We start from the raw sequence: 25,049 nt of genomic DNA, 5'->3' as shown, positions 1-25,049 counted from the left end.
GTTTTAAGTGGTCAAATAAACTGGGGCATTGCTGGGTCATTCCCTCTGTGGTAAAGGACAACTTAGTGTATCTTGCACTTCTTACCACTTTGTTTCTTTTTTCTTTTTTTTTTTTTTTTTGTTATACTTTAAGTTCTAGGGTACATGTGCACAACGTGCAGGTTTGACACATAGGTATACATGTGCCATGTTGTTTTGCTGCATCCATCAACTCGTCATTTACATCAGGTATTTCTCCTAATGCTATCCCTCCCCCAGCCCCTCACCCCCTTACCACTTTTTAATTTGGATTTCAGAGGCAGTGTACTAAAGACCACTCCAGCCCATTTATTGGATGATCTGGTAAGCTGCCATGTTTAAGCGGTGGCCGGAGCGAGAGAGGGTTCTGGAACAGGTGCAGGCTATGGGACAAGCACTTGGGTCACACGCCCCAGTGTATGCTCTGGTCCTGGACTTTTATCTGTGGAGAAGCAGACAGTGTGAAGTCCCTGGAAGTCCCCTCGGGCGGGGAGACTCTCGTTTCAGAACTCTATGATTCTAGCAGAAAGCTCTGCCCTGTGTAGCAGAGAATTATTCCACATTTGAAAAGTAGTTCTGGGCCAAATTGCAGTATTGGGAGCAAATAAATGAGTATTGTTTTAAGCCACTCAGTCTTGGGGTGGTTAATTATTAATAGATAACCAGAAGATGCATGTAACAAGTACCTTGTTCTTTCGAATGTTGGACAACTTTCCACTATACAAATATACCACAATTTGCATATCTATTCTGTTATAGACATTTCAGTTATTTCTAGCTTGGGTCTGTTAAGAATAATGCTGCTGGAAACATTCTTTTTGTTTTTTCTTTTTTTTTCCTTTTTGAGAGAGACAGACAAGGTCTCACTCTGTTGCCCAGGCTAGAGTGCTGTGCTGCAGTCAGGGCTCACCGCAGCCTCGACTTCCCAAGCTCCTCAAGTGATCCTCCCACCTCAGCCTCCCAAGTAGCTGGGACTACAGGCACCCTCCGCCACGCCTGGCTAATTTTTTTTTTTTTTTTTTTTTTGTAGAGATAGAGTCTCACTATGTTGCCCAAACTGGTCTCAAACTCCTGGGCTCAAGTCCTCCTCATGCCTCAGCCTCCCAAAGTGCTGGGATTGTAGGTGTGAGTCACTGTGTAGAACATTCTTACGTGTCTTTCAGTGGAAATATGAACTCATTTCTCTCGAGAACAGATCTAGGAATAGAATTACTGGGTCATGAGGTAGCCATGAAGGTAGGCATCTTTAGAAGATATTGTCAAACAGTTTGTATTTATTTATTTATTTATTTGAGATGAATCTCACTCTGTCACCCTGGAAGAGGCTGGAGTACAGTGGTGTGATCTCAGCTGACTGCAACTTCTGCCTCCTGGGTTCAAGCGATCCTCCCACCTCAGCCTCCCAAGTAGCTGGGATTACAAGCGTGCACCACCATGCCCAGCTAATTTTTGTATTTTTAGTAGAGACAGGGATTTCACCATGTTGGCCAGGCCGGTCCCAAACTCTTGACCTCAAGTGATCTGCCTGCCTCAGCCTCCCAAAGTGCTGGGATTATAGGTGTGAGCCACTGCACCTGGCCCAAACAGTTTTTTAAATAAGAGCTCCAATTGCTCTACAACCTTGTCAACACTTGGCATTGTCAGTCTTTTTAATTTTAGTCATTCTGGTAAGTATATGGTGGTATCTTATTGTGGTATCTTAATTTGCATTTATCTGATGAGTAATGATGTTAAGCTGTAATATATTCTTTACAAAAAGATTACACAACAAACCAAAATGTTGACAGTGGTGATCTTTGCAGAGGTGTGACAGTAGTTTTTGTTTTGTTGTTGTTTGTTTTCTGCAGCATAGTCTTTCTGTTTGCTAAGTTTTCTGCATTCTCTAAATTTAAATGCTTAATTTTTAAAATTATTTTTTAAATTATGAAACCCTTCCCAAAAGCCCATTTATTTATTCTTATAATAAGGTATAATGACCACAATAGTAATAGTACAAGTAAAGTCACTAAGAATCATTTATTGAGCACCTGCTGTATATTCAGCACTGTGGGGAGCTGTGAAAGACACAGAACAGTACAGGGTGTGGTCCCTGCCCTCGAGAGGTTTACAGTCTAGGTGGAGAGACAGGGGAACCAGGACACATGGAGAATTGAGAGAAAACAGTCCAGGCCAGTATGTTACAGGAGCTGGAAGGTGTTTGGGGTCAGACCCCAACACCCCAAGTGCACTAAGCACTTCAGTGCCTCCAGGGACTCAACGTTAGTGCCAGGAAAGACAACCACTCCCAGCCCCATAGGAGCCCACGTGACATGCCCTGTCTACAGCCTCTACTGCCACCATCTTAAAATGTCTGACTCCTTGTTCAGCTGCTAATCAAAGTGCAATGAACTGGGGAGGGATGGGGTGGATGAGGAAGGTCGCTGGACGATTTGAGGGGCCAGTGTCTCCCTCCTAGAACGATCTACTCCCATGGGGTGTATGATGGCATACACCCCTAACACAGAGATAACCCCACTCAAGGGGGCCTGTGCCACCACACAGGACCCTCATCCCAGAGCTAAAAGAGGAGGGGGAGTCGCTGCTTGAGCTGCCTGAGGTAGAACTAGGGCGCCCTTCTTGTGTGTCCCTTCCCCTTCCAGTCCATTGAGCTGGGGATGGGGGTGGGACGGGCACCTCAGAACCACCTGGAGCTGAGAGGGTACTGGAGGAAAAGGACAAGAGGGAGGGAGAGCAGCAGAGGGGAACTGCAGAGTCCAGCTGGAGAAGAAGGGTAGCTGGGGCTCCTCAAAAGTTACAGGGGGAGCCAAAGAGGGAAAAGGTCCAACACTGAGACGGGCTCCCAAGTGCAGGTCAGAGGGGCCATGAGGGCAGGCGAGGTGGTCTGCTCCAGGACCCCACCTTCCCCTTGCCTTCAAAAGACAGAGGGGGGTATCAAGAGCCAGGAGGGTACCAAGTCCCCAGCTCAGCCCTAGGCTGTGCTCACTTGAGGGTCACCCTGCCCAACCTTAGAGGAGGTGAGGGGACTCCAAAGTTTTTGATGATGCCCCCACTCAGTGAGGCCCCTTCAAAGTGCCATCTGTTTACTTCTCAAATTAAAAAGAATTCAGTTCTGAGTGTCCAGGAAAGGGGGTGAATTTCATAACCCCTGTGACAACGAGGGGAGGGAGCCATACCCCTCCAGAGGGTACCACCCAGCCGACGAGTGGGGAGGAGGAAGTAGCTGGCATGAAGCCGGCCCACCCGACCTCCAGGAGAGAGGAAACGGAGAACATGGGATGAGGAGGCTTTAAATAGTATTTCATAAAATAAAAATGCCCAGCACTCTTAGGAACCTCTCATTCAACTGCTTAGTTTTTGTTTAAATAATTCTAAGGCCAGAGGCTGGGGGGCAGGGGGCAGCCAGGGTATGTACATGAGGAGGTGTTTAAATTAAAACACAAATAATAATTAAGACACACAAACTTAAAGACTAAGGCAGAAGATGTAGAGAGGGCCTTTGAGGTCCTCGCGCTTCCAGGACTGCAGGCCTCCTGTGGGCTGATTAGGGCTTCCTCTTGGAGAAGATCAGCCGGCGTTTGGAGTGGTAGAAATCTGAGGAGAGAGAGTAGAAGTCAGCCAGGCCAAGAGGAAGAGGACGCGGTAGAGCTGCCCACCCAAGGCAGACAGCAGGAGGCCAGGACACCCTTCCCTGCGGCCGACAGGGCTGACTGCTGAGGATAGCAAGAACTCGGGGAACGCTCACTCTGTCTCTTAAGGGGTATTTACGGAGTGTCCCACCATGCTTCATGGATGTGATTTTGTCAGTCACCACACCTGCACCCATGGGTCTGCTCTAAGCCAAGCTGCCCAGTAGAGGAGCCACTACTAGCTCTGTGTGCTTGTTTAAACAGACTAAAATCAAATCAAATGAACAATTCAGTTCCTCAGTCACATGAGCTGTGTGTCAAATGCACAACAGCCGTATGTGGCTCGTGGCCCCCGCGCCGGACGGACACTCCCATCCCTGCAGAGTTCCACTGAACAGTGGCGATCTAGGGATTCTGTTACGAAATCCATGAAAGTGTTCAGCACAATGCCGGGCCCATAGAAACGTTAGTAGTTGTTATTATAATCAGTCCTGACCCAACTGCAAATTCCCTTTGAGACCTTAGACAAATCACTCTACCTCTCTGAGCCTGGTTTTCTTGCCCTAAAAGGATGGCAAGGGGCCGGGCATGGTGGCTCATGCCTGTAATCACAACACTTTGGGAGGCTGAGGCAGGAGGATTGCTTGGGCTCAGGAGTTCAAGACCAGCCCAGGCAACATGGTGAGACCTTGTCTCTACCCCAACTCAAAAAATTAGTGTTGTGCATAGTGGTGTGCATTAGCGGGCATAGTGGTGTGCGCCTGTAGTCCCAGCTTCCCAGCTACCCAGGAGGCTGAGGCAGGAAGATCGCTTGAGCCCAGGAGTTTGAAGTTGCAGTAAGCCATGATCACAACACTGCACTCCAGTCTGGCCAACAGAGTTAAGACACCTGTCTCAAAAAGAACGGCGGGAAGGGTGACAAGAATGTCTTATGGTATAACATTGCTACAAGGACTAAATAAATCTACCTTAGAAGCTTGGCAAAGGGCCTGGCATAATGAACATTCCCAATAAATGTTAGCTAGTTGGTCTTTGCTGCCTACTTGCTGCGTGACCTCAGGGAGGTTGCTTCCCCTCTCTGGGCCTGTTTCCTTCTACCTAAGGAGCACTCTGGACTAGGACCAGACAGGTCAGCCCTTGGATCATGGATTCTGAGAATCCTGGTCCCTTACAACGTCCTTCCCTGCACATGTCCTCACCTGTCATGCTGGTCTGCCGCCGTTTTCGACCCTGAGAGTCTCCAGGTCCACCTGGGGACTCTTCAGGCTGCTCCCCTGAGCGAGGCACAAGGGTACAAGATAGCGACAGGTCCACATGGTCTTCCTCTGCTGTGCCCTGCAGCAGAGCAGGCGAGGTGCCAGGCCGCCTGCCTCCTCCCAACTCATCGCGACCCCGCCGGGGCCCTGTGGGAAGGTAGAGCTTGGGCAGGCCAAGGCCCTGCACACGCTCCCAGGCGAAGTCACCCTCCAGTGGTGTCTCGGTGACAAAGTCGAAGTTCCATCGCTCACGGGCCTCCTGGATACAGCCCGCCATTAGCGCATCACAGTCGCGGCTCAGCTGCTCGCTGTCCACTGGGCCGAAGAGGCGGCGGCAGGCCTTGCTGCCGCATGGGTTCGGACGGACACTGCCAGCCTGTTCTGACATGGCGCCTGCAGCAGAGACACAAGGAAGGCCCTGGTCACCGTGGAGACTGGACACTATGTTACCTGGCCGGGCTTTGCTGTGTCACCTCAGGTGACGTCTTCCTACCAGAGGGTCTCTCTCGCTCCTTCCAGCTGGTCTTCCTGCATCCTTCCCACAGGAGGCCTGACCCCCACCAGCAGAGCGCAGCCAGCCTGGCACCCCAAGGTCACTGGCAGAGCAGGCAACTGAAGGGCAAGCTAATGTCAACAAAGGCAAATTTACTGCAAGAGCAAGGACCAGGGTCCTGTTTGCCACCAGGTATTTTCAGCTAAAATCAATTTGTTTCCCCCCCAGAGGTGTCCCTCATGGGTGTGAATGCCCCTCAAATACATGTGAATTGCCAGAGTCCAGCAGTTTCCTAATCCTAGCCGTGGCCAGGCGGTCAATTCTCAGAAGAAGAAACAGTCGGACAGTTCCTCCAGCCTCCTGAATCCCCCTACCCAGATCCCCAAGTAGGGTAACCCTGCTCGACCAAGTAAAATTACCCTGGACTTTGGGGCAAAAAACACCCGGGTTGTGGTCCTAGCTCTGCCAGTTACTACGTAAGCTTTAAAAAACCACTTAATATCTCTAGGTCTCAGTTTCCTCACCCTTAAATGGGCCACGTGCAAGTTTAAAGAGCATGGCTACGGACACATACTCAAGCAATTGATCAGGAAGTCCATGCGCAAGGCAGACAGAACAGAGCTGAGTGAAAGGCTGTGTCTTGGTGGTTAAGCAGGAGAGCTCTGGACTCAGATCATCTGGGTTGGAGTCCAGGTTTTACTAGGTGACCGTGGGCAAGCAACTTAACTTGTCTGAGCTCTATTTTCCTTGTCTATAAAATGGGGATATTACTGTCTCAGAGGATAGACATGAGAATTAACTGAGTTAATGTAGGTAACGTGCCAGCAGCACTTCGTATACAGAAGTGCATGGAAAACAGAAGTATGATTATTCCTCTCTGCCTTCAGTTTTATTGAGCCTCCTCCCTATCACTTCCCCCTGCCAACTACCTCCTTCAGACAGCAGCTGACAGGTGCTGTAGGCTGAGGGCCTTTCCCAAGGATGTCGTCAGGCGGGTGGCCTAGGGGTAAGGAGGGGCCGGGCGGGGCAGCGCAAGGGATGATTTCTCCCAGGCTGAGCCACATCCTGCCAGGCACATCAGGTGATCTGAAGTCTAGACACCTGGCAGCCTCTGCCCCGTGTTGCCTGTGTCCAAGGAACCCGTTTTGCAGGCAAAGAAAATTAAAGGTGGCTGGTCTACCTGGCTCCTCTCCTCCCACTTCAGGAGAGGGAAAACGGAGGGTGAGTTTGCCCATGAGGGAGCCCTGGCACCTACCTGCCTGCTCTGGCTTGACTCCAGGGCTGAGTGACTGCACGACCTTGGCAGCAACTGGGTTTTCCTAGGGACAAGTCCCAGCTTGCAGGCTCTGGGGGGGGGAAAGCTCTGCTGAGTCCTCCTGAGGCAGGAAGCCCGGGACACATGCCACATCTGCTCCACCCCACCTCACCCCACTGCTTGTGATCAGTGCAGCCCACAGTTTCACGTCCCAGCTGGTTGGAAGAGGAGGCTCTTGGTAACTTCACACCAAGTTTAAACGGCAGGAGATGGAAGAGATATGAGACTTGCCCCTAAGTCATACAGCTAAAAAGGCCAAAGGCCACTGTCCTATAAAGGGGTCACCCAGTACAGTGGACAGAGCCCTCAAATAACCTCTGTCCACCCTCCGCTAGGCATGAGTTGGGATTTATTTATATATTTTTATGTTTGGGGGCTGTTCTAAGCAGTTTAAAAATATCAGTCCTCCTAAAAAGTGGATATCTATTAGCTCCCTTTATACAGAAGAGGCAACCAAGTCTCAGAGAAGTTAAGTGACTTGCCCAACATCACACAGTTCACAAGTGGCACAGCCAGGATCTGAACCCAGGCCTGTTTGCCCTGAGTCCTGTGCTCTAGTGTTGAACCCCACTCCCTCTCTAATTTTGAGGTTTCTTAACCAGAGAGGCCCATCAGAATCACTTGGGGAGGCCAGGGGCAGTGGCTCATGCCTGTAATCCTAACACTCTGGGAGGCACAGATGGGAGAATCATTTGAGCCCAAGGGTCCAAGATTAGCTTGGGCAACACAGTGAGACCCTGTCTCTACTAAAAATAAAAGTAAATAAAAATTAGCTCGGTGGCTGGGTGCAGTGGCTCACATCTGTAATCCCAGCACTCTAGGATGCCAAGGCGAGCAGATCATCTGAGGTCAGGGGTTCAAGACCAGCCTAGCCAAGATGGCAAAACCCCATCTCTACTAAAATTACAAAAATTAGCCAGGCGTGGTGGTGCACACTTGTAGCCCCAGCTACTTGGGAGGCTGAGGCAGGAGAATTGCTTGAACCCAGCAGGTGGAGGTTGCAGTGAGCTAAGATCATGCCACTATACTCCAGCCTGGGCAAGAGTGAGACTCCGTCTCAAAAAAAAAAAAAAAAAATGCTGGGCATGGAGGGTCACACCTGTGGTCCCAGTTACTTGGGAGGATGAAACAGGAGGACTGCTTGAGTCCAGGATGGTGCCATTGCACTCCAGCCTGGGTGACAGAGTGAGACTCTGTAAAAAAGAAAGAAAGAGAGAAAGAGAGAAAGAGAGAAAGAAAGAAAGAAAGAAAGAAAGAAAGAAAGAAAGAAAGAAAGAAAGAAAGAAAGAAAGAAAGAAAGAGAAAAGAAAGAAAAGAAAGAAGCACCTAGGGAGCTTTTTCAAAATATAGATTTTGAAAAATCCCTGCCTCTTGAGACCAACTTAATCCAAATTGAAGTTTCAAGCAAGTGTTTGGCACCGTTCCTCAGATGGGCACTCTTGGGGTGCCAGCCAAAGGGGGACACACTGGTGTGTTTGAAATGGACATTCTTGGTCTCAATACATCATAGGCACAAGGAGGAGGAGCCCGCCTAGGGCTTCATCAAGGAGCTGGATATTCCCTGGCTCCCGGGAGCTCAAGACAGGACTAGGATCTAGGCAGGTATCCTCTCCTCTTCTACCACCCATCCTTCTCTTATGGCTCTTATAGGCCTCTTCTCCCCCATCAAAATCTGCTCTCATGCTCATTGTCATAATAACTTTCAGCCCAAAGAAAACAGAAACGTAAACCCGTGTTTTACAAACAACTGAAAATAGCCTCCTTTATTGGCTTTGCTGCCTTAGACTTCAGCCATATTTTAATTTCCAGTAAGAGCTCAGTAAATACTGTTGAATCTAAGGAGTGCTCCTTTGAAGGGGTGGTAATGGCATAGGGGTTATTCTCGGAGTAGCCGCGGCGGTTCGCGCCGGCCAGCCCCACTCCGCGGGAAAGCCGGTGTGCTATTCCCGCCAGGGCCGGGAGGGGGCGCCGGCCTCCAGGAAATCACGCGCGGGGTGGGAGGTGCGTGGGCAGAGCCTCGGACTGCGGGAGGGAGTAGTGATGAGTCAGTTTCCTGCAAGGCGCTGCTCGCCCGCCAAAACTCTGCTTCCACTCCGGCTGCGCGTCACCCTGGGGTGGGGAGGGGGAGCATGGGAGGGGACAGCGGGGGGGCGCCGCGAACACGTCACGCTGAGCCGGCCAGGCTTCCGAAACTCCCGCCGCTGTTGGGAAACCGCGCGCTCTTCTGCCGTCTCTGACACACACACACACACGCACACACGCGCGCGCGCACACACACACACACGCGCGCCGGGAGCCGGCCCCTCCACCTTATCTCCACGCCCAAAGCATGGGATGAGTCAGATCCCTGGAAAATAAAAATAGACGGGAGCAACGAAAACAAAACCGCTCGCAAGTCCTCCCAGAAACGCGACGTGGAGGGAGGGAAGGAGAGGGGAAGCTGCCTGGGCGCCCCAAGTTCCAAACCCAGCTCCAAGATGCTTTTCCGCACGAAGAGGGCGCAAGTGTCCCCCAGGGGTTCTGGACGGAGAGGATGCGCTGTGATCCGCGCCAGGCGGCGGCGCCCCAGGGGGCGACTCGCCCCCCTGCTCCGCTCAGCCCTGTCGCTTTCCGAGAGGGAATCTGGGCTAGGTCGGGGCGCCACCGAGGCAGCTGATGGAGGCCCTGAGCAGCGTCGTGCCCCCCAGAATCCCCACCCCGCAAAGACCTGACCCCTTACCACCTCCCACCCAGGCGTGGGCTCTGCTCTCGCCCCGGAGTCCAGCGCCCCGACCCGAGGGCAGGCTGGGCCGTGATTCTCCCGGCCGCGGTGGGAAAGAGTTAGAGGAGACCCTTGCCCTTCCCCGACTGACAGGCTGGTTGGAGCCCGCCCAGCGCAGAGTCGTGACTCCCCGACCCCTAGCGAAGCGGGGACCCGACGCGGTGTCCTGGACCTCCGGTGCCCTGCTTCCCTGGGAACAAGCTGTTCCAGCCAAATAGGTCACTGTGCCGATGGGAGGACGGAGACCGCGGCGGGGCAGGGGAGAGGGCTTCGGGAGTCCCACTGTACCCCTTCCCGGGCGGGGTTCTGACCTCATACAGTCCGTTCCCTGGGGTCTCCTTGTCACAATGAGTCACCTCCTCGCTTGTCCTTAGGGGACGTGTCCTGGCACACTCCCAAGGGCCGGGAAACAGCCCGCGCTGACCTCAGTGCCCAGCCAGGTGGTGGACACAGTGGCGTAGAGGACCTGAACCTGGGACCTGGGCCAGGGCGGCGCCAGTTGGATCCGAGAGCCGCCTAGGACCGATCCTAGACGAATTTACTCCACTCCGCTTTCCTCGCCCCTCCTGGGCCCCTCCAGGGACACGGACTTCATCCCCAGGCCGCGAGCAAACTGCGCCTGGGGCCCGCAGCCAACCGCAGCCAAAGGCGAGCTCTCAGAGCAGTCCGGTCCACGCCCTCCCTCGCCCCAGCTGGGTTTCCAGGGGCGGGGAGCGTGACCGGGGATCCCTGTACTGGTAATCCCGCTCTCTGCCCGGGGTCTCCGGCACATCCCGACCCCCGTCACCAGCGCACTTACAGATACCGTGTGCGCAAGCCGAGCGCGCACCGATCCACGCCCGTCATTCACCTGCCACAGAAACACCTGTGAACGCAGCGCACACCCGCGAACACGCATCCTCGTGGACACGCACGGACACACGCGGGCACGCTCGGCTCGGCTCTGGGCCGCCGGCCCGGGGTCCCCTGTTGTCTGCCGCCGCTCTCTCACCTCCTCTGAGTGCCTCGGTGCCTCGGCGAATCCGCGCCCAGCTCTGGCCCCACAAGGAACTGACTTCGGCAGCCGCTCACACCTCAGCTGGCGCAGCTCAGCGCGGCCCTGATATACCACCGCCCCGCCCGGGCCCGCCTCAAGGAGGCGGGACCCGCGCTCGGCCCACCGCGCCGCCCGGGACCGCCCTCCCCGGGGCCCAGGCTCCTGGCTGCCCAGCGCCGAGCCAGCTGAGCCTGGCCGAGTTCCAGCAGGCCAGCCGGTCCGGAACCTCGCGTGCTGCAGGAGGGCACTTCCCTCCTCCCCCAGTCCCTCGCCTGCGTTGGTGCGCTGGACATATTTCCCCACGAAGTGAGCCACAAATCTGGCTTTTTTACTTGGAGAATGAGTTGGCACTCCCCAGGAGGACACAGCACTGTTAGAATGAGCCCTCTTTCTGGCCCACCGTTGACCCACTCTGGGGGTCGGGGAGTCCGACCTGGCAGGCAAGGATTTACCCAATGCAGCTGAAAAGATCAGGAGGATGACATTAATAAATAAAAATTCATAAATAATAAAAACGATGCACCTCTCTGCAATTTCCAGAAAAGTTCTATAATATCACCTCTATTCCCACTGATCCCTCACTAGGTCACCTCTCCCAGAAGCATCTGGAGCACCTAGACACCCCAACAAAGCATCCTGAGGCCGGAATGCTTTTCCTGTCCCGTTTATTTCACAGATGAGGAAATTGAGGTCCACTGAACTTAAGTATACAAAGTTGTTGATTGTCACATGCTTCCAGGAAGGAGGGAATTGGAGACACTACCAGAAAAGGGCAACCTGATCTCCAGGGAAACCGAAGAATTGGACATTGAACCAATCTCTGTACACCCTACACTCACCTCAACAGACGAAACCCCTGTGGTTGCAGCAGCTTTGTTGGCCAGGAAGGGGAGGATTTGACGAGTGAGCTGTCTGTCTCCTGAATACTCCCCACATGGCCCCTGTACGCTTCTGGGGAAACTGGGGCTCAGAGAAGTCTAGTGACCTAACTCAGATCATGCAGCAAAGAAATGACTATAGTTGGAACACAGGCCTTTTGCCTCCTGCCCAGGACTCTCTGCTTGTCATCCTTTATTTCTGTGGCTCCAGAATGACAAAAATGCCAAATAACCCTCATTTGCAGATGGTTTATGGAGATGACATAAATAAAGGACAACTCTGGAAGTGTCTACTGGTGCTTCTGACAGACACAGAGATGAATGACAAGTCTATCTGCTCCCATCTACCGCACACCCCTGCCCTCCCTTGGACTTCACCTTTGCCTCCTTTCTGAGCCTGAAACATTTGCAGTTTTGCTTTTAAAAAATTGCAGAGGGTGGATTGTTCATCTGAACAGAAATCCCACTAAAAAACAGAACCCAGGCTTGGAGCAGCTACAATTACTTACATCTCAGGCTGCTCAGAGTCTGGAAATCTCTGCCCAGACATGCCCAGTCTTCTTCCTTTAACGCAGCTGACCTCGGGGAGGACAGGCTTCTTTCTCCTCTGCTGTGGGAATGGGAGCCCATAGGGGTGGGAGGACACAGCAGCAGACCCCCTCGGCCTGCCTGGTCCTAGAGTCAGGCCAGGATTGTGGCTAAACCCCAGAAAGGCCACAGCACGGCCTCAGGACCCCACTCTAAGCCCCACTGCTATCTGCACGTTCCCTCCTATACATCCAAACCATCCAAAGGGTGGGTTGTCAAATGTCCAGCAGAGGATAGGCATCTCCTCCCACTGCCTTGAAGCCCCTCTGCTTTCAGGCATTTCAAATAGACTAGACATTGTCTGTTTACTTTGGGGGAAAAAAATTTTTTTAATAAAGGCTTATAATGAATTATTTACAGTTTTGTGGTACTGAGCTTCACAATGAAATAATTCTTTTTGTTGTTGTTTTTGGGAAATAATTTTTTTTTTATAATTTCTAGCTCACCACCACCACCACATTCAATATTTCTTAAGTACCTACTAAGTGTCTAGTACTATTCAGTGCTTTAAAAAAAAAATTTGCAACCATGCACTTGAATGTGTACACAGACACACTCTAAGGGAGGACCTCTGCCCTGAGGAAGGCAAGGGAGCAGGTTGTTAGAAGTCACACACAAAATCTGACTCCCAGCACACATTCACACAAGCACACATGCACCAGATCCCAGCCCTGTCCCAAGGATCTGCCGGCAGATCACATACCCTATTGAGAGTAACAGGCCAAGGTCTACCTGGGGTCTCTAGAGGTCTCCTGTCTCCTACCATCCCCTTCCTCACCTGAAAACAGGCAGTCCAAGGACAAAATAGCCACCAGCCTCTTCTATGCCAGAGCTCAACATGTTGGGACATGTTCCTGATGGTCAGAAAGCCAATCAGAGCCACAGCCTGCTGCCCAAGCATGTTCCCAGGAAGCCGGCAGCATAGGGATGGAGGGAGGCTCAGCATGGGGGACAAGAGCACCCAGACCAGCCCCCTCCCCAGACTGCGGTGGAGCAGCGTGGGGTAGGGGAATGGTGAAAGGTGGAAAGCCCAAACCTGAAGAAGGAGGATGTGAGGAAGGCTCAGTGGTGGCTGCAGGAGCTGCCTAGGAAGGGAGAGGAAGTGCTGGGAACAATGTCACCATTTCTCAGAAAGAGACTGGGGAGTCCCAAATAGGGGCAGTCAGCTTTCAGAGGAATTCACCTCCACACAGGCTCCCAAGAAGTGAGACCCCAGAGAAGAGGCGGAACTAAGATAGAACATTATTGAGCAGAAGCAGCCTTGGCTTTTTGTTTTCATTTTAGTTTTCTGTTTTGTTTTGTTTTTTGAGACCAAGTCAGCAGTGGTGCAATCTCAGCTCATTGCAGTCTCTGCCTCCCGGGTTCAAGCAATTCTTCTGCCTCAGCCTCCCAAGTAGCTGGGATTACAGGCATGCGCCACCGTGCCCAGCTAATGCTTGTTTTTTTTTTTTGTTTTTTTTTTTGCACAAAATGTTGGATTTGTTGTTTCTGACAAGTGCATAGTAATTTTCAGTTTGCTCATGTTCCTAGCATCACAAATCTGAAGTACAATTTTGCTTCTCAATTAAAAACATACTGGCTGGGCTTGGTGGCTCATACCTGTAATCCCAGCACTTTGGGAGGTCGAGGCGGGTGGATCACAAGGTCAGGAGTTTGAGACCAGCCTGGCCAACACGGTGAAACCCCATCTTTGCTAAAAATGCAAAAATCAGCTGGGCATGGTGGTGGGTGTCTGTAGTCCCAGCTATGCAGGAGGCTGAGAGGGGAGAATCACTTGAACCTAGGAGGCAGAGGTTTCAGTGAGCCGAGATGGCGCCACTGCACTCCAGCCTGGGCGACAGAGCGAGACTCCATCTCAAAAAAAAAACAAAAAAAAAAAAAAAAAAAAAAACACATAAATCTTTGTGTAAAATGAAAAAAAAAATCAAGGCATAAAAATTTCATTGTGTTCTACATTTTTAAATACCATCCTTTGTCTCCTTTAAAAGATTTTCATCCATTCATTCAAAAACCTTTTAAGTTCAACTGTCCAATTTAAGACAGAATGAAGACATTTTTGAGTATCTGAACTAAGCATTGTCTTGACTGAAACTAAGTAAGAACTCTATGAGAGTTCTGTGGGCCTCCCGGTCATGCCTTTCCGTAGATAGGGAACCTCATCTTTGTTGGTCATCATGCCTGCTGTGTCTAAATGTGCCCACTTAGGATGAGTCACGAATTCTTTCAGGAATGCCGCAGCTGTACATGCCCCCGCAGATCTATATTTTCCAATGTTGTTAACATCCGCCAGCTGGCAATCTACAATCTGTCTTGTATAATGTTTGAAGAGAGGCATCCTCCAGATGCAGTCCCCTGTTTCAATGCTGGCCTCAAAGAGCTTGTTCCAGAGCCAGGATAAATTGGTAAAGACCCCAGTGGCACCTGACCCCAAAGCTACACCTTAATGTTAAGGTGGTGGCATTAAGGATGATCTTCGGGTTAAACATGTGCACGTAACAGAGCGCATCAGCCAGTATGAGCCTCTCCTCGGCATCAGTGTTATCAACCTGGATAGTCTTCCCGTTTCTGGCTCTAACAACATCCCCCAGCTTGTTGACCTTGCTGCTAGGCATATTTTCACAAAGAGGGGCCAGACCTGTAATATTAATGGGCAAATTGAGCTTTGCAGCAGACACGATGCCTGAGCATATAGTTGCAGCTCCTCCCATGTCAGCCCTCATGAGGTCCATATTTGCAGAAGCCTTGATGAAGATACCACCACTGTCAAAGGTAATTCCTTTCCCAACAAACACCAGGGGTGGTTCGTTTGCATTGGGGCTGCCTTTGTAGTGAATTTCCAAGAAGACTGGGGGCTCGTCAGATCCTTTGGCCACACTGAGGAATGGTCCCATTGCCTGTTCCTCAATCCAAGACCTGCATCTGATATGAACCTCAGTTTTACTATTAGCACTTTTGAGATTCTTCTCAATAATTTCAGCAAATCTGGTTGGCATCATCTCATTGGCTTGTGTCTCCATCAAGTGGCGTGCCAAGTTCTGCCCACAAGCAAACAGGACTCCTTTCTGCCTCCTGAGCCCCACTTCCATAGAGCTTCGCCGACATGGCCATCTTCTTCTTTTGCTTTAGGTCATCGTATTCATAGAGACCAAGCACCGCTCCCTCCTCAGCAGCCTGAGTGTCTCCACAGGGATCCACCTCCACGGAAGAGAGCTCCAGGTCTTGAATCTGCCTGCATCCCGCTGCAAGAGCAGCGCTGATGTTTTCTTTGCCTTTACGCCAGTTTCCCTGTTTGTCGATTCTGGCTGCCTTTATGCTGAGGCCAACTAGCACCACGCTGGGGAAGTCCTGATGCAGACCATAAAAGGTTCAAGTCTTGCCTGCCTTCAGAGGTGGTCCAGATATGTTCAAAGTTCCTCTCAGCTTTCCAGCTATCAATTTATCAAAATTCTCTCCTGCACTTGTGAACGTTGGCACACCGTCTTCTTTTTCTTGGGAATAGATTCCTAAAACAAGGCCCTTCGTCATGTCTGCGGCGGAGAGACCCCAGCTCCCGAAACATCTCACGGCCAGACGTCGGATGACGACTCACCCCGCCTAATGTTTGTATTTTAGTAGAGACAGGATTTCACCATGTTGGCCAGGCTGGTCTCCAACTCCTGACCTCAGGTGATTCACCTGCCTCTGCCTCCCAAAGTGCTCCAAAGTGCTGAGATTACAGGCGTGAGCCACCACGCCTGGCTTTTTTTTTTTTTTTTTTTTTAGAAGAATAACTTTGAGAACTAACACCCTGACCTGCTGGGAGCTTTACCCAGTCAACATAAGGATCAGGACTGAGCATACATTAAGGCAGGGAAATTTGTGACAGAATTTGTGCAACACAAACACTTCCAGATTCCCAAGCCTACTACTGCCTAAGCCTGAAATTTCACCATTAGAAATTCATTTCTTTAGGTTGGTCTGAGTGCAGTGGTGTTTACAACTAATTGATCACAACCAGTTACAGGTTTATTTGCTCCTTCTCCACTCCCACTGCTTTATTTGACTAGCCTGAAAAAAAATTGAAAATAAAAATAAATAGGCCTGGCCAGGCATGGTGGCTCATGCCTGTAATCCCAGCACTTGAGAGGCCAAGGCAGGTGGATCACCTGAGTTCAGGACTTTGAGACCAGCCTGGCCAACATGGTGAAACCCGTCTCTACTAAAAACTACAAAAAATTAGCCAGGCATAGTGGCAGGCACCTGTAATCCCAGCTACTTGGGAGACTAGGGCAGGAGAATTGCTTGAACCTGGGAGGCGGAGGTTGCAGTGAGCCAAGATTGCGCCATTGCACTCCAGCCTGGGTGACAGAGCGAAACTCCATCTCAAAAATAAATAAATAAATAAATAAATAGGCCTGGCATGGTGGCTCACACCTGTAATTCCAGCACGTTGGGAGGCTGAGGCAGGCAGATAATTTGAGGTCAGGAGTTCGAGACCAGCTTGACCAACATGATGAAACATGATGAAACCCCCGTCTCTGCTAAAAATTCAAAAATTAGCCAAGTATGGTGGTACATGCCTATAATCTCAGCTACTTGGGAGGCTGAGGCAGGAGAATCGCTTGAACTCGGGAGGCGGAGGTTGCAGTGAGCCGAGATTGTGCCATTGCACTCCAGCCTGGGCAACAAGAGCAAAACACTGTCTCAAAAAAATAAATAAATAAAAGAAAAGAAAAGACGTGTATTCTTACTGTGAGGCTCTGTTCCTCATTAAATGTGATCTTAAAAGCAAAGTGCTTAGCCTGGCACATAGAAATCACTCCATGAATATTAGTTATAATGATAATTGCTGTGCAAACATCCCCAGGAAAGGCATCCCTTGGAATTTAGTAATTATCTGTATTTTAGTGGATATCTTAGGTAGGTTTCCCAGAAAACACATAAGAGTTTTGCTTGAAGGAAGTTTATTGGGGAGTGCATTCACAATCAACACTTGTCTGGATATAAAAGAAACAGAATTGGGCAGAGAGAAGAACTGGGGTCTGCTGGAGGCTGGAGGCCCAGAGAGGCCTTGGCTGATCCCACCAGGACTCCTGAAGCTGGGATGGTCTTGCAGAGTTCACTGAGTTGAAGCATGAGAGCTAGATCCTTACACCATGGGTTTCCAAACAGTCATCTGGATGTGGATGTGGCTGCCCCTGCAGAAGGGAAGTGCATGACCTCAGGCAAGAGAGCTTCCTCCTCTAAGGCCAGGGAAGGACTTGGCTGTAAGCATCAGCAGCCAACACTCATGGCAGCCACTGTGGAGGACAAGTGCCTGTCTCTTGCAGAAGGTTCTGGGTGGTGCAGTGCAGAGGGAGTAAGTTGATCAGATCATTTAGGGACTAGAAGGCAGTGAGGAAATGCTGTGAACACAGGCCACCTGAGGGGTGAAGGCCTCTTTGTGCCTTTGCACAAATCTTCCTCTCTGAGTGTCCCTGACCAACTTGCCCCATCTCCACTGCATTCTCCACCTTTTGAATTCCTATTGATTCTTCATGACCCAACACATGTGACTTGGGGTGAGGCCTTCTCCAGGCTCCCTCTAATTCCCAGAGCTCCCACTGAGCAAGACTCTCCACTGTGCTTTGCCCACCTGCTTGGTTTATGTGTCTACTGAATCCTCTCAGCTGGGCACCTGGAGGGGCTGAGCCCATATTTTATTCATCTTTGTACCTTGGAGAGGTCTACCAGCTTCAGCTGGGAACTCAGTGAATGTTTATTGAAGGGTCATTTTTGGCCTGTACTCTGAGGTTAGGCTTCAGTGCTGCTGCTTCCGAACCCTGTCTTTTATTTATTCATTTGTCTATTCATTCATTCATTTGTTTTAACAAATAATTAACACTCACTGCTCAAACCAAAAACTAGAATATTACAAATCACTGACACTTTCTTGTGTGTTCCACCCCTACCCCAAAGTGAGCACTACCTTGCATTTTATCTACAACTTTCTTTTGTTTTAAATAGTTCTATCACATGTGGCCAAGACAGTAATGCTCAGCCATTTTTCCAGATGTTCTCCAACATTTCCCAGCCCCACTTACAGTGTAGATGGGGTCATGTGACTGGTCCTAGCTGATGAAATGTGAACATAAGTGACATTTGTCTTTTTAGAGCTAAGGCCAGGTGAAATTCTCAAGCCTTTCTGTCCTTCACAGTTGTGGCAAAAGTGAGGTCTCGTGTCTCAGATGGTGCAATGGTGCCACTACAACATGGTGGAGCCTCCATCAGCCTGGATCCCTGAGTGAATGTGTGGAGCAGAGTGCCCCAGCAACTTCTATGGGATATGTATATAAGAAAAAAGTAACCATTTGTGTGTGAAGTCACTGAAATGTAGAGGTTATTTGATACTGAAACATAACCTAACCTAATATTTATGCATATGGTTGTGGATGGTTGTGGTTTGTGGAAGTCAGTGTCACCCAGTGAGGTATACCTCTGGGTATTCACACTCTTTTGTAGTTGCCTCCCCTTGAACATTTCTGGCTTGTGACTCTTTTAGCCAATAGAATGGGACAGAAGTAACCCTGTGCCCATTCCAGACCTAAGTCTTAAGAAGGTATAATAATTTCTGTTGCTTTTGGATTCTTAGGGACCTTAACCCACCATGTAAGAAGTTCGATTACTCTGAGACCATCATGCTGTGAGAAGTCTTGTGGAGAGGTCACATGCAGCATAACCAAGGCCCACTAGCTAAGAGTTCCAGCAGATCTCCGAGCAAACAGTCATCATCAACTTGCCAGCCATAAGAGGACCATCTTGAGAGTCGACCCCCAGCTCCAGTTGAACCTCCACAGGTGGAGACAAACCCCTGACTGAATTATATAATGTGAGCAAACAAATGATCGTGGTTGTCACTGTGTTTTAACATGATTTGTTAGGCAGCAATATATAATTTAAACATGGTTCAATCATTTTCCGATTTTTATTTTTATTTACCTATTTGTTTTGAGACAGGGCCTCACTTTGCCGCCCAGGCTGGAGTACAGTGGTGTGATCATGGCTCACTGCAGCCTTAATCTCTCAGCCTCAAGCAATCCTTGCACTTCAGCCTCCCAAGTAGCTAGAACCACAGGTACACACCATGGTGCCTGGCTAATTTTTTTTTTCAATAGAGATGGTGTCTCCCCATGTTACCCAGGCTGGTCTCAAACTCCTGGGCTCAAACTTCAGCCTCAGCCTCCCAAAGTCTTGGGATTACAGGCATGAGCCACAATGCCCGACCCATTTTCAGTTTTTTAAATATCCAATGATTCGTTCTCCTATCAATGGGCATTTGGGTTATCGCCAGTTTTTGTTATTATACATAGGGCTACTATAAGTATTTTTATTCAGGTCTCTAGGGCACATATGTAAGAGTTTCTGGATATACACCTAGGAGTCGAATTGCCCCATAATCACTCTGTCAGAAGAAGCATGATTGAAGAAGTAGCCACACCAGGTATCTGGGCCTCACTGTCTATCTGTGCCTTTTAGGATTATTGGAACAAGTCTAAAACCCTGAACACATTGGGGATTATCATTGCTTGCATTTTTGTGTAGAACAAAAAGTAATTCAAAGAAATGAAGCCCTAATGGAGGAATTTCAACGATTGTGACACCTGAGAATAGACATTTGGCAGCAAAGGGAGCTGCTCACAGATTCTGAATTCAGTCCTTTGAGCTGCCTTCAAAGCTCCCAAGACACCCCCTCCAGGCCCCTTAGCACACAACGGCCTTCTGGATGATCCCAAAATAATAGGAACTGTGCACTTTGATTTTTTTCTTCTCTAACATATTTTTTAAGCCCCTCCCAAGAAAAAGCCTCAGCATAGGCTGAGGGGCTTGGGTTCAGGGCCTCTGATTGCACAGTAGTGTGGAATCTCAGTGATGTCAGGTTTCAGATCCATTCTCTCACTCCTCACCATCCATACACTCCTCCCTCCCCCATCCAGGACAGGTGTATTAGACTCTTATACAGACAGAGAAATGGAGCCCCTAGGAAGTGCTGGCTTCGGCTGAGGGGACACAGACCAGGGTCAGGGCAGATCCAGGGCTCTGGCTGTGGCCCCACCCTTCTGCTCCCCATCCCATCAGCTGCTTGTCCTTGCCTCTGCTTCCCTAGAGTGGCTCTAAGTGTCATCTGTAATCGTAATGCCACTGGGGCCACTGTGGAATGTGACAGCTGCAACCCCCACGCCCCAAATGCTAGTGGTCACACTGGAGCCAAGCTCAGAGCCAGGAAGGAGGTATTATTCCCTCTTCCCTATCCTCAGTGGTTTCTAACAACCCTGTACCTGCTGGGAGGAATCATTGCTGATGTCTCCTCCAACGTCCATCCTAGCAGCTTAGGATTGGACTTATGAAGAAAAGTCAGGGTGTGTGATAGAATGACATTAGCTCCTGTAATAAACAAACTCTCACATTTCAGTGACAAGCCAATACAAGTTTATTTCTCACTCACATATGAATCCAATAGAGGTATTCAGGTGGGCAGGTGGCTGCCCTCCGTGTGGTGATTCAGGCTCTTAGGTTCTTTCCACCATGTGGCTCCACCATTCCCTGGGGACTCGTGATCTCTGATTCCAGCTGCAGGTAGGGGAAAGTGCCAGAGAAGCCATGTGCATTTCTTCACACCAGGCTCAGAAGGGACTGGCATCATCTCCCACCTACGTTCCATTGGTGAGAACTTGGATGCACCCCGGATGCACCGGATGCACAGGTCAATGTAGTCCCCGGAGGTCCGCACAGATTTGTGAGGACCACTAGCCATCTCCATCACAGCTGGGAGCACGGCAGACGGGACTCCTTCCTCTCCCCTGTCTGCCGGTAAGAGGGTCTTTTCCTGCTGAGTCTCTGGACGCGGCCACAAGAATAAGAAGAATGCCACCTGGGCAGAACATGAACTTGGACCTCAATATCTTCATGTCTAAAATGGGTGCTTTCATAGCTATAATCTTACCATTCCCCAGAGAGATTGAGAAAAATGAGGTAGGCATGATCCTCTTCAGTTCACAAAGGAGGAAACCAGGCCACAAAGAGACAGTGAGACTACAGTTACACAGCAGGACCCATTTCCTCCTTCTGGTACGCAGCTTTTCCTTTTTCTTTCTAAACTAGTCAACATCAAATTGACTTAAATGCAAGAAAATCCCTTAGTCAGCAAATCCACCTGAAAATCCCCTGAAGGCCTGGGAGAAGGATTATTAAGAAGAAAAGTTCTTTTACTGCCAGAAATGCAGGTACATAGACCCTGACAGTTTCTTTTCTTTTTCTTTCTTTCTTTTTTTTCTCTTTTGAGACGAAGTCTTGCTCTGTTGCCCAGGCTGGAGTGCAGTGGTGTAATCGCAGCTCACTGTAACCTCCGCCTCCTGGGATCAAGCGATTCTCCTGCCTCAGCCTTCCCAGCAGCTGGGACTATAGGCACGTGCCACCATGCCCAGCTAATTTTTGCATTTTTAGTACAGACAGGGTTTCACCATATTGGCCAGGCTGGTCTCGAACTCCTGACCTCGTGATCCACCCACCTCAGCCTTCCAAAGTGCTAGGATTACAGGTGTGAGCCACCGCGCCCGGCCTGACAGTTTCTTAATGGGGTGTGTGGGACTCCGGGAGGGTGGGGGCTTGCTGCAGTGAGACTTCAGGGCAAGCCCAATTCTCCTTTCACCCTTTTGAATATGCCTGAAATCACCCCCATTGGACCTTCCTCCCTCTAGCTCAGTGATTCTCAACATAGGGGTGGGAGAACCCCTTGTGCCAAATGCTCAGGTCCTGTATACATATAGATTCTCTCTGCAAGAAGACACAAGAGGGGCTGCATACTGCATCACTCCTGTAATCCCAGCACTTTGAGAGGCCAAGGCAAGTAGATCACTTGAGCCCAAGAGTTAGAGACCAGCCTGGGCAACATGATGAAGACCCGTCTCTACAAAAAAATGCACAAATTAGCCAGGTGTGGTGGTACATGCCTGTGGTCCCAGCTACTGGGGAGGCTGAGGTAGGAGCTCAGGAGGTCAATACTGTGGTGAGCCAAGATTGTACCACTGCACTCCAGTCTGGGCAGCAGAGTGAGACCCTGTCTCAAAAAAAAAAAAAAAAAAAGAGAGAGGGAGAGGGACAAGAAACGGTGGCAATGGCTGCCTCTGGAGAGAGCAGCAGGTCCACTGTGTTACCCCCTCCAGGGCACCATTAGGAAGTCTGGGTGGACAGCACTCCCTGGGGTTGTGCTGTGCACAGCCTATCTATCTTGGGGTGTAAAGTAGGCTTATTCCTCTTAATATATATTTTAAAATTGTTAATAACATCGTAGATAATAATTAACACAATTAAAATATATATTCCACGTGCCAGCCCTATCTGAACCCACTGAATTAATATTGGATGAGGGACTGCCGGCTGCACAAGTGTACAGATATTTTGAAAAAATCTCCCCAGGTGATTGAAAGCTCCCCACCCTCCATCCTCAAGGCTTGGGAAACCTGATTTAGTCTCTCCTTGCACAGGCCCCTCTATCTCACTTCTAGAAGTCTCAGTGGACCCTTTCACCCCTGGGAGAGTGAGTGAACTAGGAATAGATTGTGCCACTGAGCAGGGAGGAGGGAAGGAAGGAAGGAGTCAGGGTTTGGGGTGGAAAGGCTCAGGGCTGAGTGAGCAGGAGGCCAGTTTTGCCTCCTGGGGAGTCGGGGCCTCCCACTTCCCTGCAGCCCTGAAACGCCCTCCCCACACCCGTGCATCGCCTCGAATCAGCAGCTCTGGCCGGCAGATCTCCCGCTGGCCTTGCCCGGGCTTGCCTTTTGTTGCATTATTGCATCATCGTGCGGCCTTGCCGGGTGCCAGAAGAGTGAGCCACCCACTCAACGCTGGAAGAAAACAGCTAATTATATCACCAAGAGACCCAGGGCATATGGTCACTCTCAGCTGGCCCAGCCTGTTTCTACTTGCTTTTCACGATTGTTCTGAATTTTTCAAAATAACAATAACTACCAACCAGGAAAAAAAAATCACCCCTGACTGTGGAGCGTGCTGCTGAAGTAAGAGCTTTAGTCTACCTGCTACTCTAGGAGAGACCTACACAGCCCTCTGAGCTCAGAAAACCAAAAGCCAGACTCCCAGACTAGGGTTCAGTAGACAAGCGGCTCTGAGAACAGGATACATTGGAATCAGCAGAATCCGAAAGACAAGCATTGCTTTGACAGCATCACAGTAATTTATTTTTCCAAAAACTTTACAATTCTATTTGTAGTTTAGTCAAAAGTGCAGAGCGTTTTGTTTGCCCATAGTTTCCTGTATTTATTTTTTGAGTAGATAATACATTCCATGGTCCACAGTCAAAAGATGCAAAAGGCTATTCAGTGAAAACTCTCCCTCCTACCCCTACCCTCCAGCTACCCGTTGTCTTCCCAGAGACTGTGGCTGCTGGCTTGTGTCCCCTTCCCAGAGATAGTCTAAGAACATCCAGGTCCTTCAGCTAAAACCCTTGGGCACAGATGGGTTGCAGAATCTAGAACTTTTCCCATTTTAGACAGGTAATAAAGTGCATACAGCCTGTATTCCACAACACCAGCAGGCTCCGCCTAGGGAGACCAGTCATCCCAGTTTGCCCCAGACTGTTGCAGTTCCACGTCCGGGGAACCCCTTCAGTCCTAGGCAAACCAAGGCAGTAGGTCCCATTAGGTGTGGGCTGTAATGTGTTCATACTAACAGGGATCATTAAAAACTGCAAATGGCTTCACATTCTTTTAGCTCTGGTTTTGCTACCAGATAAATTTGCCACAAACCAAAGAAAAAAAGTTTTGGTTTCCAGAGTCTTTTGGATTTGGGAATTGTGGATGAGGGACTGGGGAACTATAGGCAATATACATATATTTTTAATCTGCTTGAATGGAAACACAGTGTTGGGCACATAGTTTTTTCACTCAATTTATCTTAGTGGCTTTCCACATCAGTACATAGAAATCCTGCCCTTTCCTTTTTGTTGCTGCGTTGGACTTCATCACATGGGTGAACATTTAGGATGTCTCCAGTTTTTTGTTGTTACAAACACATATAGTTTTACATGCTGCTAACAACATGGGCAGAGGAGGAATGGGATCTTTTTTTTTTTTTTTTGGAGACGGAGTCTCACTCTGTCACTCAGGCTGGAGTGTAGTGGCACAATCTTGGCTCACTGCAGCCACCGCCTCACGGGTTCAAGTGATTCTCGTGCCTCAGCCTCCTGCATAGCTGGGATTACAAGTGTCCGCCACCACACCGAGCTAAAGTTTTCGTATTTTTAGTAGAAACGGAGTTTCACCATGTTGGACAGGCTGGTCTCGAACTCCTGACCTCAGGTGATCCACCAGCCTCAGTCTCCCAAAGTGCTGGGATTACAAGCGTGAGCCACCGCGCCTAGGCAGGGATCTTCATTCCTAATGCTTGTTTATGACTGAAAGTTTAAGTCCAAGCTTGCTCAGAAGTTGGAGGGCAGAAACAAGACCTACTGAGGTCTCCCAGACCAGTTGCCCCGCCCATGCACCTACATCACAGTCACTCCCATTCAGAATGATTTTTCCAAACAAGAAGACAACTTACATTCAGACCTACTGTATTAGTCAGGGTTCTCCAGAGAAACAGAACCAATACAAGAATATATTCGGGTAGATATAGACATAGATAGATAGATAGATAGATAGATAGATAGATAGATAGATAATGTTCCTCAATTTTATGATAAAGTAAAAAATTCATAAGCCAAACCATCATAAGTCAGAGACTATCCATCTATATATAGGCTCACATGGGCAAAAATACCACCCAGGGAGGGTCTCTGGTTGACCAGGTCCAGTTAATGAAAGGGGCTAGATTTCAGCTGATGGGGCTGTGGAAATATGAATTGGGAGCCCTCTTCCTAAAACCAAGAGAAGATTCATCCATGTGTGGTGGGGCTGAAGTTTATGCAATGATAGAGGCCTTCTTCACGAAAAAGAAGGCAATTATACTGGGCGCCTCCATCCAAATGAGAGTCCTAGAAGCTTTGTTTCATCAGTTTCACCATTAACCCACCTCTGCGTGTGGCTGAATAAAGATCAGGGAAGTAGCGGTC

The 25,049-nt window shown here is 49.7% G+C and overlaps 1 protein-coding gene and 1 pseudogene across 19 annotated transcripts; both read right to left on the bottom strand.

Annotated features, from left to right (window-relative positions):
- Positions 1 to 2,009: 2,009 nt before the first annotated feature.
- On the bottom strand, positions 2,010 to 12,814 carry CDKN1A (cyclin dependent kinase inhibitor 1A). Of its 18 annotated transcripts, none has more exons than XM_025384398.1 (4): positions 12,750 to 12,784; positions 11,345 to 11,376; positions 4,844 to 5,293; positions 2,010 to 3,609 (listed from the first exon to the last, which is right to left on the bottom strand). In XM_025384398.1, exons 3-4 carry the CDS (start codon positions 5,286 to 5,288, stop codon positions 3,560 to 3,562), a joined length of 495 nt encoding a protein of 164 aa, XP_025240183.1. In that variant the 5' UTR covers positions 5,289 to 5,293; positions 11,345 to 11,376; positions 12,750 to 12,784; the 3' UTR covers positions 2,010 to 3,559. The 18 variants fall into 18 exon arrangements, with proteins under 18 accessions (XP_025240183.1, XP_025240181.1, XP_025240180.1 ...); XM_025384396.1 differs by having other exon boundaries at positions 11,345 to 11,490; positions 12,704 to 12,755; XM_025384395.1 differs by lacking the exon at positions 12,750 to 12,784 and adding an exon at positions 12,704 to 12,737 and having other exon boundaries at positions 11,345 to 11,582.
- Positions 12,815 to 14,040: 1,226 nt separating this feature from the next.
- Positions 14,041 to 15,511, bottom strand: LOC112623749 (annotated as a pseudogene). Its single transcript, XR_003119196.1, has one exon. The product of XR_003119196.1 is annotated as a cytosol aminopeptidase pseudogene (transcript).
- Positions 15,512 to 25,049: the final 9,538 nt, after the last annotated feature.

Source organism: Theropithecus gelada, chromosome 4 (genome assembly GCF_003255815.1).
Source record: "Theropithecus gelada isolate Dixy chromosome 4, Tgel_1.0, whole genome shotgun sequence".
NCBI lineage: Eukaryota > Metazoa > Chordata > Mammalia > Primates > Cercopithecidae > Theropithecus > Theropithecus gelada.
Note: the sequence above shows the minus strand (reverse complement) of the source record. Positions and strands in the feature narration are given on the sequence as shown.